Source organism: Melopsittacus undulatus, unplaced genomic scaffold (genome assembly GCF_012275295.1).
Source record: "Melopsittacus undulatus isolate bMelUnd1 unplaced genomic scaffold, bMelUnd1.mat.Z mat_scaffold_587_arrow_ctg1, whole genome shotgun sequence".
Classification (NCBI taxonomy): Eukaryota; Metazoa; Chordata; class Aves; order Psittaciformes; family Psittaculidae; genus Melopsittacus; species Melopsittacus undulatus.
Window position 1 is genome coordinate 37,421 of NW_022994439.1, and position 13,015 is coordinate 50,435.

Below are 13,015 nucleotides of genomic sequence, written 5' to 3' on the forward strand. Positions count from 1 at the left end.
GAAGAAAGCAACTACCTTTTTTTAGCCAAACATATGGTGAAACTGTCTAAGAAAGTTTGAAGGCTTTAATGGGTGGGAAAAGTGAAGAAAGCAAAACCAGAACACAAATGGCAAGCTCCACAAACTGAAAAACTTGCTAACGAAGGTCAAGCCCAGTTCCCACAGAGGATTAAAAGAACGATCCCTCAGCCCAATCCACAAACAGGTAAGAAACCCTAGTGATAAGGTCTCCCCTGAGCCTTCTTTTCTCCAGGCTGAACACAACCGGTTCTCTCAGCCTTCCCTCGTACATCAGGCTCCCCATCCTTTGATAATCTTTGTGGCCCTTCTCTGGACCCTCTCCAGCCTGTACACAACTTCTTCACCAAAACTGAACATAGTATTCCAGGTGTGGCCTGACAAGAGCTGAGTTGAGCGGCCTGATGACTTCTTTACCTCAGCTGGAAATGCCCTTGTTGATGTAACCCAGCATCATGTTGCATTTCTTTGCCACAGCAGCATTCTGTTCACTCATACTGAGTTTGTTGTCCACCAGGACCTGCAGGGTCCCTTTCCAAAGAGCTGCTTCCCAGCCAAGTAGATCCCAGCCTATGCTGCAATCTTGGATTGTGTCTACCCTGGTCCAGACCTTAGACTTGTGTTTGTTAAACTCCATAAGGTTCTTGTTAACCCACTCTTCCAGCCTACCCAGGTCTTCCTGCAGTGTGGCTCTCCCTTACAAAGTGTCCACTTCCCCAGGCAGTTTGGTATCATTGGCAAACTTGGTCAGGGTACATGTGATCCCAACTTCCAGATAATTTATGAAGATATTGGGCCCAATATGGATCCCTGGGAAACCCCACTATTGACAGGTCACCAGCTGGAAAAGGAGCTATTTGCCAGCACCCCCTGGGTGCAGCCTGTCAGGCAGTTCCCTACCCACTGCACAATATTCTAACAACTTGCTGTTGACAGTGAGATAGTGACTTGGGACACAACATGATTTCCATGTTCTGTGACTGAGGTCTTCCATGAAATCAAACAGCACAAGGTATTACAGCAGTACCATTACTACCCTGATGGGATGGATCACAAAAACCTAAGTTGAACCTTACAGCCTGTTACTCTCTATCTGTGTTTTTTTAATTTGTACCAAACTGTGTGAAAATCACACAACTCTTGCTTGTTGTTTTTTTTTTTCTTAAAGGGGGGGTTGGGGGGGGAAGGGGGGGGGGGGGGGGGCGGCTAGGGGTTTTGAAGTCTCCTGATAGAACTCCTTTTGTTTCCAGCTTTCTCTGTGTTCTGGCTGCATCCCTTAAGTTCTCCAGTAAGCCCAATATCTGCTTTCTATGTCTTTCTGTATCCATTGTGTCATACATGTTTGTGTTTGGGTTTTTCTTTTGTTGATTTATAAAGAAAACAGCTCTTTAAGGTTTCAGCAATATGCCTACCTGAAGGGTGACTGCTGGCCAAGCCTGTCCTCCAAGGTCTGTAAGAAGAGATTACACATAGTCAGAATTATATTTAATATTCTACACTCTAGTCAAAACACTGCGTAAGGTACATCAGAACTGTGCAATGATCTTTGCTGAAGCTGATGATAATGGTGTTACAAGACTGGCAGTATGCATTCTGTTACAATAGATAACACCCCTTGAATAAAAATTTAACTGCATATTAAATCCTGTTTTTTAAGCAGGACTTTAATACAACAGCAAATTCCTCAAATCACCCCTACTTTCCTGCTCTCTTAATTTCAGTTATTCAGCTTGGTATCCTTACAATTTCTCTATCTTCACTCTTCTATCCTCTTTTTTCCTTTAGGACTACATCAAATCTTTATCGATCTTGCAACTAACAGGAAAGCACGAACCATTATCAACTGCAGACTTAAAGTCAGTTTCAGCAGTTTTTTAAACATGTCCTACATTTATATCAGTTGTGAAACTTCACCAAATGCAGAACTGAGAGTAGGAAGTTAGGGTGCACTTCAAAATCTGTTGTAGTAGAAAGTTATCAGATGACCTCCTTCCTGTTAAGGATAAAGATCAGGTACATCATCTTCCTGTTGCTTTTCAGAGGTATTTTTGTGTAATTTCTGCTGTAAATTATGAGCTTATAGCCTTTTCCCGTATTCAGCTATCTGTATTGATTTTTGCATGACCATAAAGGCAGGTCTTACTCTTTATGGTAGTGCAGCACTCACATTAGTCTCATACATGCTGAAGCTGGTGGTAAAGGGAAGTATAGGCACAACATATTTACGGTAAATAACAGTTTTCTGTAACCCCCTTTCAGCCACTTATTAAATAATTATTTCTATAGATACATTGAAAAATGACAAAACCCTAAATCTGCAGTACTTCTTTAAACACATATTTTAAATATACTGTCCATCCATGCTGTGGAATTTATCCTGCTTTGCTGGTAAAGGAGGTGACTAATAAAAGCGAAGGGAGACCTGACTAGTCTCATGCATTAAGTGTGAATCTCATGTAGCTGGCTTGTCTAACAGTTTACAGCAGCCTGACATATTTCAACTCATTCATTCCTTCTGCCTTAGAATCCTGCTTAACAAACTGGCTCTTCAGAGTTGAGGAGCAGGGGAGAGATTGCCTGCTCAGAGAAGCTTCCCTAAGAGATGTACAGTTCAGCAAAAGACTTGCATTGTTATTCGTCCTCCAATATGTGACTGGACACAGGTGTTTATATGACATTTACACAGAGGGACACATCTTCCAAATATGACCTAATGCTATGAGCAAGGGAGATCTTAACTGAAATACATCTAGTTCATAGCAGTGTGACCTGAAAGGCCAGCTGGGTGGGAAAGTGGACTGTTACAACATGAAAATCAAGGAATATAAATTATTAAGTTTCCCAGGATTAAATGTTATTTTGAAAAATAGTTTAAATTACTTTCAGAGAGGGGCTTCATGCCTTCTCCCTGCCCAGTGATGCCCTCCCCAGCTGAAATTGAATACCAAGCCTTGCTACTGTAAATTGGCAAAAATGAAATATGAATGAGGAAGCTTATGATGAGGGAAAGACCAAAAAAGCTCCAAATATTGTAGAGTTAAATTCTTAATGACTGAGGTAGCACAGATGTTATATATTTATCCCAGCCCTTGTATCCTGTTTTGAAAACCAGCTATAGGTTTCTGATTCACTAGCAACGGAGGGTCTATTTTTATTGCCTGGGGGCTTTAAGTTATGTGATTCTTCCCTCACTTCTTGACACCTCCAAAGAAATCATCAGTGAATTGATCCATGTCAAAACTCCTGGCAAAACAAACAAGACTGTTTTTAATCTGGATCCATTCCCTGATTCAGGTCACTGTGTTGCTCCTCTACAAACAGCACAGTTGAGGGTGTGGTGTGAGGGGAAACAGACTTACATGGGGCAGCCAGAAATCAGGAAACCTTTCAGACAGCGCTGTCATTAAAGCCCATGTTTCATGGTACTCAGTGTGTCACAAGGCAGCTGTTAAGATCTGGAATGCTTCCTGCTGTGAAAAATCTATCTTTCCTTTTCTGACTGGGTGCTGAAATGGGTGGCTGCCACACTCCTCACACCTCAAAGGCACAAGTGACACATGTGTGCTCCTGTCATGCTGCAAAGCCTGGAGCCTCACCTCTGAGCACAACTGAAGAAATAGCATAGGTATGCTTAAATATATAGGAGTTAAGTGATAACTAGAGTTACATTGTATAAAGAACACTTGAAGCCTTAAGATCTTATAATTTTGTTTAAATGCCATTCACAGTATACCAATTACTAACTGTAGGGTCTACTGACTGTGTACACCTTTAGTTAAAACCTAGGACAAGTTATAGCTCAAAACGCTGTTTGGCTACATCAGCTGAAGAGTGAAATGACTGCTGCTCATCTAAAGCAGAAAACACTTACAGTGTCAGAAAAGATGTACAAAAACCAGAAAAGTTTTATAGACTTTTCCTTTGAATGTTTAGTAAGTTAAGGCTTCATAAGAAAAGCCCTTCTGAGCTCATGTTCATGCTGAGCATCCTGCCTGCAGGTGTAGTGAAGCCATCACTTCAGTGCAGTTCTGCATCCAGAACCTAAAGTAAGATTTAGCCTACCCAGGTAAAAATGTTCTAGTGTTTCTTTATACACTATAACTTAGTAGAATTTCAATGTGATTTTATTACTTTTAGGATTATGAAATTACACTACTATATTTTTATGTAATCCTTCACATTCTGTTGGTATACTAAATATATTCTAAATTAAAAATAAAATTTCTGGGGACTCCTTTGTACCTCTCCTCCTGATCAATTAGCTACTCCTTCTGCTCTGCCAATACAAATGTTTTAATGGACAAAATAAATAAAAAACATTGGCAGGCTGAATTACAGTCCAATATTTGTTGATGAGATCGCAAGATAAAGCCCAAAAATGAAGGACAGGACAACTGCATCAAAGCAGAGACTACTACAGGTATTAGTGAATAATATTTCCCACAGATTTAGTTAGCTTCTTTCTAGAAGGAATGTCATGGCTAGGCTGTTATCTTTGCAGCCCTATAAAATTATATGGAGGTACAAAAGCATTTTGAGCTGATCAGCCAATATTTGACATGGAACTAGGACAAAACTGGTTTCTTAGTTCAGTCCTGCGTGTATGCTCATGTCTTCTGTACTGAATGTTGTAGAATCATATCACAGAATTGGGGAATAGTTTGGGTTGGAAGGGACCTTAAAGATCGTCCAGTTCCAACCTCCCTCTCATGGATGGGAACACCTTCCACTAGACCAGGTTACTTAAAGCCCCATCCAAAATGGCCTTGAACACTGCTGGGGATGGGGCAGCCACAGCTTCTCTGGGCAACCTGTACCAGTGTCTCACCACCCTCACAGTGAAGAATTTCTTCCTAATATCTAATCCTAACCTACCCTCTGTCTGTTCAAAGCCATCCCCTCTTGTCCTGTCCCTACATGCCATTGTAAAAAGCACTTATCCAGATTTCCTGTAAGCCTCCTTTAGGTACTGGAAGACTACTATGAGGTCTCCTCAGAGCCTTCTCTTCTCCAGGCTGAACAAGACCAGCTCTCTCAGCCTGTCTTCACAAGAGAGGTGCTCCAGCTCCCTCTTCATTTTTGTGGCCTCCTCCAACAAATATCCACTAACTGTCATTTATGCTGCCATACAAAATCATTTAGTCAGGGAAGAACACAAGCAGCTGCCTCAACAGAGCAGGGTGGTCTCAGCATACACTGAAAGAGTGACAGGACAAGGGGTAACAGGTTTAAACTTAAACAGCAGAGGTTTAGACTGGATATAAGGAAGAAATTCTTTACTGTTAGGGTGGTGAGACACTGGAATGGGTTGCCCAGGGAGGTTGTGAATGCTCCATCCCTGGCAGTGCTCAAGACCAGGTTGGCTGAAGCCTTGGTTTAGTGTGAGGTGTCCCTGCCCATGGCAGGGGGGTTGGAACTGGATGATCTTAAGGTCCTTTCCAACCCTAACTATTCTATGATTCTAAGTACTGCTCCAAGTAAGTACAATTGAAATGGGTCACAGAGTAGCTGGTGTAACGTGCAGCACGGAGCCCTTCGGAAACCCTCTGCGTGATGGAATGTCCTACGCAAAAAGCCGACCCCTAATACGCCTATCAAGAGAGGTACTGCGTTTTGCTTTCCTCAAACCAACTCTGCAACGCAGACAGAGCCAGCATCGGATCCTTATCTGGATGCCTACCGGTAGCTAATTCATTCATCCCGGGTGATCACGCCTTCCTGCGGTGTTTTCCTTTGACAAGGGCATTCCCGTGACAGGAAGCCGCCGCAAACATGGGGTTAGACGGCCACAGCTACTACAAACGAAACAAACCCGCCCCCCGCACTCCTCTTCCCACCCCTACGCCCCTCGAAACCTCTCCCCACTCAGCTTAGACACACGCTCCCTCCTGAAATCCCGTTAGAGGGAGACTATCGCGAGAAGTCCTATGGAAACCTCGCGAGAAGTGCAATCCCGCGCGGTGTGGTGGTGCCGCTGAGGGGTGGTTGGTTGTCGCCTCCCGGAGGTGTTCCCCCTCCTTTCTCTCTTTCCCAGTGCTGCGGCCATGGCGGCACCCTCGTCTCTCCCGGCCACCGCAGCCGCTTCGAGCAGGAGCAGGACAGGGCCGTCCGAGCGCTGGTGCGCAGTGTGACCGGCCTGCCTGAGGAGGAGCTAGGCAGCGATCGGTTCCAGGCGGCGCTGAATTTCGTTTGGTCCAACATCAGGTCAGCGCCAGCCATCCCCGACCCGGCACGAAGCTCCGCGGCTGTGGCGGCCCCGCGGTGCCCATTACTGCCATGGCTCGGGCGAGTAGAGCAGAGTACTTCGCCGTGCCCCGGGCGGGGCCCATCGGCGCTGCTGATGGAATGAGCCCCTGGCGGGCTCGGTCTCCGACGCCGGGTAGGGCCCCCTTCTCCGTGCCAGGGCACTGCGGTTTGGTGTGACCCGGCAGCGCTGTCACCTACTCGGCCGAAAAGAAGGGAGGCCCTGTGCCTGCTGAGGTGTGGGACGGGGCCATGGGCTGCCGTACCCACCGGGCACGGTGTTTGGGGTGAGGATGGGCGGTGTTTGCAAGTCCCTGTAAGAGGACCATTGGATGTTCCTCTGTATCTCCGTCTTTTAGGGCTTTTCACCTTATCCGTAAGAAAGTACCTTTCAGCATCTTCATTCAGCCATCCAAAATGTTTGTTGGAGGGAATTAAAGAAATAGCCAGTTTATGAAGAGCAAATAAAGAGGACTCTGCCGAATATTGTGTTCAGCTCTGGGGCCCACAACATAAGAAGGATATGGACATGTTGCAGAGAGGAGGGCCATGAAGATGATTAGAGGGCTACAACACCTCTCCTGTGAAGACAGGCTGTGAGAGCTGGGCTTGTTAAGCCTGGATTAGAGAATCCTCTGGGGAGACTTAGCAGAGCATGTGCAAGGGCATGTAGTGACAGGACAAGGGGGAATGGCTTTACACTGGAAGAGACATTAGGAAGAAGCTCTTCACTGTGAGGGTGGTGAGACACTGGAACAAGTTGCCCAGAGAAGCTGTGGCTGCCCCATCCCTGCATGTGTTGGTTGAACGGGGCTTTGAGCAACCTGGTCTAGTGGAAGGTGTTCCTGCCTGTGGCAGGGGGTTGGAACTGGATGATCTTTAAGGTCCCTTCCAACCTGAAACATTCTGTGGTTCTATGAAATGTCTATAAAGCTTTTGGCGAAGAATATTATGCTGCTTATAAAAAAGGTTATCAGTCTGGAGAAGGTAATGTTTTAGATGTTATTTGAGCTTCTCAAAAGCATGGTCTTTATTGACCTGTAATGTATTATCTATATTCCTTTAATTCTATTACACTGTCATCTAAAATTTCCTTACTAAAGTTCTACACACTGCTTTTTTAGTTAATCACAGTTATTGTTTCAGTGACTACTGAGAATTCTTACATGAGCTATTTTCAATTTCCCATACTAGCCCTAACTGCTGCTTCTTTGGAGTCTTACGTACTTGCTTATCTCCATGCAGCAATGTCCTGGTTTGAGCAGTAGCAGTCATTTTTTTCTCCTTCTTGGTAGCTGGTGCAGTGCTGTGTTTTGACTTTCGGGCTGAGAACGGTTGCTGATAGTAAGTATGTTTTGAGTTACTGCTCAAATGTTTGGTTTGTCCAAGGTCTTTTCTGAGCTCATGCTCTGCCAGGGAGGAGGGGAAGCTAGGAGGAAGGAGAGACAGGACACCTGACCTAGGCTAGCCAAAGAGGTATTCCATACCATAGCACGTCATGCCCAGGATGTAACTGAGAGTTACCTGGAAGGGCTTGAGCTCTGGGGGATGGAGGAGGTATCGCTCGGTGCTCGGTTGGGCAGGGTGGGGTGAGTTACGGGTCGGTGGCTGGTGAGGTGTTGTATTCTCTTCACTTGTTATTTGCTTTATCGTTATTATTTGTAGTAGTAGTAGCAGTAGTGATTTGTGTTATACCTTAGCTATTAAACATTCTTATCTCAACCCGTGGGGGCTACATTGTTTGGGTTCGCCTTCCTAACTCTCCAGGAGGGAGTTGGGGGAGCAAGGGGGGGGGAGTGAGTGAACGAGCTGTGCGGACTTGGTTTAAACCACGACAAGCAATTATCTAATCTGCATAAAATCAATGCTACCTACATTTTAAATGCTGTTTAAATCCATTTTTGAGGGTAAGCAATAGCATAATTGCATTGCCTCAGGTCAGCCTGTGAATCCTAACTACTAATAGTCTCAAGTAAGGCTATTTTAATAACCAGATAGCTGGTGGTTAACAGCAAAAGTGAGTCTGAGGTATAGGAGAGCTGGGTTTGACCTGTAGGTGTTTCAATGAATTTGACACTGCTGAATTTTGAGGAGGCTAGTTGTGTCCATTGGGAATATAGGAATATGGTGTTTGTAACTGCTGTCTCTCTGAGTTCTTTACCAGAAGTACTTTGTTAAATGCATTATAGGATTGCATTTACCATTTACTAATTTTGTAGCTCCATCAAAACAGGTGCTTGTAGCAGTTGTTATTCTGGGTCTGCAGACTGATGATGGTAGCAGGGTTTCTTGGGGCAGGTAAATGAGGCCTGTGGTCCATCTGCTGTTGTGACATCTCACCCTCTATTGGTGTGTGAATATAAGTGTCCCAGTTGCTTGTGTAGGTATGTGCTCTTTTAGACTGGAGACTTTTTGTGTGTGGAGTTTGGTTGCTCAAAAAAACCCAAAACAAAAACATAGCAGGAAAAAAGAAAAGATGATGCAGAGTTGGCAACAAATGGTTTTTATAGGGGAGGTTGGGAAGAGGAGGGGTTTTATGCAAGAATTTTTGTCTAAGAGATGTGCCTGAAAGATCAGCCTGAGACTTTCCAAACTGAAAGACCTTACGTTTTAGCAGAAACTCTCTAGTTTCAAGTTTGTGAAATCTGTGGTTTGTATTCTTACATTTCATGGTCTTTCTATGCTGTAGTTCTCAGATTCATCAGTTCCTTTGCATGCAGCACACTACTCTTATTCATAATTTTCCCAACTTGCCTAAAAAAGTTGATACTTTTTTATATATGTGTGTGTTACAGCCATTAATTACATCTTTAAGTAATATAATAGACTATTACTTACTTGCTATTACTTACTATCTGTAATAGCTTCCCTTCAGCTTGATTTTTTTTTTTTTTTTTGTTTCAGTGCACATTCTTGGTTTGGTTTTTATTGTTGTCTTTCCAGGTTGTTGTTACTAATTTTCCAGTTCTTGTACTTACACCATTTTCCATTTGAACTACAGATTTTGCATGTAAGCTGATGTGTTGCAGTGAATGAGATAGGCTATATTATCTTAAACTGTTAGCTACCTATTTAATATTACTTCATCGTGCTTTTATTCAAAGCCTTACATGCAGCTTAAATTAGACTAATGGCTCTGTAGCTAACAAAGTAATTTTTCTTTAATATGGGCATATCTTCATCTTCCAGTGATATTTATTTAAAATCCTTGCTACCTGCCTTACAATTTCATTTTCAAGTTCATTACTTTGACATTGAGGTGATTTTCTATAGTCTCACAAATTCAGTCTGTTTAGCTTAATTTTTGGCTCTGATTTAGACCTTGTAGTTTTCATTTCTGTTGTGGTCATGAGAGTTTTACCCCTGTATTCTGTGTACTTTTTGCTGGAAGCTGAGGCAAAATATTAGGATGGCTTTGAGGCCCTAAAATAGAGTATTTTGACGTTATACTTACTGCTGTAACATCCCATTTTGTTTTTTTTTTCTATAACTGAAGAACCTTAGTCTAATATTCTTATAAGAATACTTATAAGCTAATTTATTCTGAGAAGTCCATGTAACATCTCATGAGTTCTTATTTTGTCCCTTCTACATGCTACCTTTGGTTGTATATCTTTATTTTCATAAAGCTTTATTTTGAGCTCACTTTTCTTTCAGGTCACCCTCCTTTACTATTTGTCATTTGGGTTTAGAGACCTTCCTATGTGGGTGTTTGTTTTGCCTGTGCTTATGATGCAAATCCCATATAATTTTGATGTATTTAACACCGACACCTTTGACAACACGGTTCTTGATCTCCTTGCTCCACTTGACTTGACTGACAGTGTACTTTAATTGCTTAGTTTGCTGGTATAATAATAATTTTCCATTTACCTTAAAGTGCTGGCTGAATGTAACTTGCATTCCATTTTTCCATCTTTAAGGTCAGTAGTTAATCTTCCTTGGACTAAGCGACACTGAAATAAGTTTTGGTGGTGCTCAATGCTGTTGCTAAATTAAGCATGCATTATTGAACTAATAATATTGTCCTCATATATGTAAATCGGCTTTATTTTCTTCCTTACTTAAACTTCCTTTTTAAACATATTCTAATACAAATTTATTACACAGATTTCACCGTTTTCTTGATGTGAACAGTCACAAAGTGGAGAGGACGATAGAAGGGTAAGTTTTTTACTTGTGGATTAATAATGCATTAGTTAACATTTTTGAAGCATTTTTGATACTATTTTTGTTATTAGAATACATGAAAAATTGGTAGTTCATTCTGACCTTGGAAAAGCTGCAAGCTGGAAAAGGCTAACAGAAAAATTTCTGAACTTGCCACTCCCAAGTATTGAAGAAACAAAGGTACGTGTGTTTCAATTTCCTTGTTCTTTTTTTCTATAATTCTTGCATTCATAGTGATGATGGGAATTTCAGTTCTCATATTTTGTTGGAAATTTCAGATTACTTTAAGTGACTTTAAGACTCTTGCAGTTGCTGACCAGGTTACAGATTTTCAGAGTTGTGTTTTTTAGTTTCCCCATTTATTTTAGAAAGTATCTGTTGTCTTTTCAGGGTTTCAGTATATGCAGTTTCATGACTTAAAGGATATCTTCTCATTGTAGAGTGAATGTTTTATGGTCAACTTTGTGCAAATGTTTTAGCTCAAATCTGGATGAATCTACATCCCCATGTGTTGTATAACAACAGTGAACTGAGCAATTCTTAATTCTTTGCCTGTATTTTTTTACCTTAAGTAATACATCTGTATGTTTTGATTTTAGTATTTCCCTATGGAGTGCTCCTGCCCTGTATCTTCTTAATTGAGACTATGTATATATTTCACCTTTGATACATTTTGTATCAAGTCAGTTTAGGATATGGACTGGATGGATACAGCAAAAGTTGTTTCCCTTAGACACTTTCCCGTGTGGTGGTTTAATAATGAGTTTGATCTTCGAAAACTGAAAGTTCATTCTGTTGCGAAATTTGAGCTTGATGGTGCTCCGTATAGTGATATTCTTTCATTAGGCGATGTGTTCTGAGTTGTAGTTTGGTTTTACTTCTCATTGAACTGACATTTACCTTTCTCTGGACTGTTTTAAGTTCCCTGTAATTTGTATGGAAAACCCTAGAACCCTCAATAGCTTACACACATCTTCAGTTAATACACTGTACTCTGTAGATGAAAAAGTACCTTTAGTTGTGCTTGTTTTGAGAATCAAATAAAATTAAAACCAAACAAAGCAAACTAAAAGCCCATGCAAGGACTGATGCTTACATGTGGCCTTTTTTCCTCCTTTTTGAAAATGTAACTGGAGGTAGGTAATATCTCATATTTGGGCAATTAAAATGCATTTATTTTTAGCAGTGGCACAGTACTGGGAAGACTGAGCATTTATTGGTTTTATGGTTGGTAAATGAAATACCACCTTATGCATGTGATTCTGTCAATGATCTGCTGGTGTTCTTTGAGAAATGCTTGCAGAGTCAGTAATGTTAATTAGGAACATATCATATTCTATATATACTAGGTGAATATGATGCCACTTTATGAGATATTTCAGGGTTTTTTTTTCTTTAAAATCCAAGTGGATTGCATTCCAAAACAGCTTTATAAATGTGGTTATGTATGTGTCAAAATATATAAGATCTAGGTATCAGAGTCTCCGTGTGCCTGTTTGTGGAATGATCTGCTGAAGAACTTTGGAAAGTTAGAATCAGGCCAAAGAAAAAACTTTCTGTAGTAAGAAATGGTTGTGCTATAAGCAGATATTAAGGAATAGACCATAACACAGATCTCTGCAGTATACTGGTGTTGGCACAGTATTCCAACTTGATTGAAGGCCCCTGGTACACAACCACATTAGTGCAATATTGGAGTTAAAGGTTCATTCTTAGTGCTTTGTATAGATTTTCAGATGATGGAAGATAATGTGAGCATGATATTAAAATTCAGTGATTTTATCAAAGTCTTTAGCCAACTCCCTTCTAGCCAGTGTTTAAAATAGTCATAGGAATAAAAGAACCAAAGACTTGGTTTCCTGCAGGCTCATTACCTGTGTCCTTCAACCTCATCCATGCTAATGTAGCTGTCCATTATCCCTCGTCCTCTGGTGGCTTTGTACTCATGCAGTACCTCAGGGTTCCTGTTATCTCTTTCCATATTCTCTGACTATCGACTCAGTTAAGAGGCAGCTTCTCCTGTGGCTACTTTTGAAGTATATTGATTGCCTATTTAGTAGGCAGAAGAGAAAATGTGGCTTTCAATATCGTATTGCAGCTGTTATTTCTGTAATTCAGGACTGGGAAATGGAAAAAAATGGGGGGCATCTCTGCAAATGATAGACTGAGTTTATTCCTAACCCACATCTTTTAGACCACTGACTTGGTTTTTGTTTTAATGTGTTTTAAAGACAGATACACACTATTCCATACTGTCTCTTCTGTTGTGTTTGTCTGATTCTCCATCCAACACCACCTATGTTGAAAAACCAAAAGTCAAAGAAGTGGGTAAGTTTACAAGATTTTTGTATTGCTAATGAAACATACAACCCTAATGCAATCTGATAAGAAGGACATTTTTCCTTTCCATTTTATTGTCTCCTTCACTTCAAAGTGCTTTATTGATTGTATTTTTATTATTTATTCATTTAAAATAGCTTGCAAATTTTTCCTACCCCATTTATGTTGCATTATTTAATTAAGTTTTCCAGCCACCGATGTACCTCGGGAATTCTTTTTGACATGCGCCGCTATCACTTCCTAG

The 13,015-nt window shown here is 41.3% G+C and overlaps 1 protein-coding gene across 1 annotated transcript in view; it reads left to right on the forward strand.

Moving 5' to 3' along the window:
- Nucleotides 1-12,759, forward strand: part of LOC117438739 (gamma-tubulin complex component 5-like) — a gene marked incomplete at its 3' end in the record, with an annotated part of 39,302 nt that extends 26,543 nt beyond the window's left edge. The window contains exons 4-6 of the mRNA XM_034074174.1: nt 10,372-10,425; nt 10,503-10,611; nt 12,663-12,759. Of these exons, the coding sequence (XP_033930065.1) occupies nt 10,372-10,425; nt 10,503-10,611; nt 12,663-12,759 (260 nt within the window). The remainder of the gene's footprint in view (nt 1-10,371; nt 10,426-10,502; nt 10,612-12,662) is intronic.
- Between the last annotated feature and the right edge of the window lie 256 nt (nt 12,760-13,015).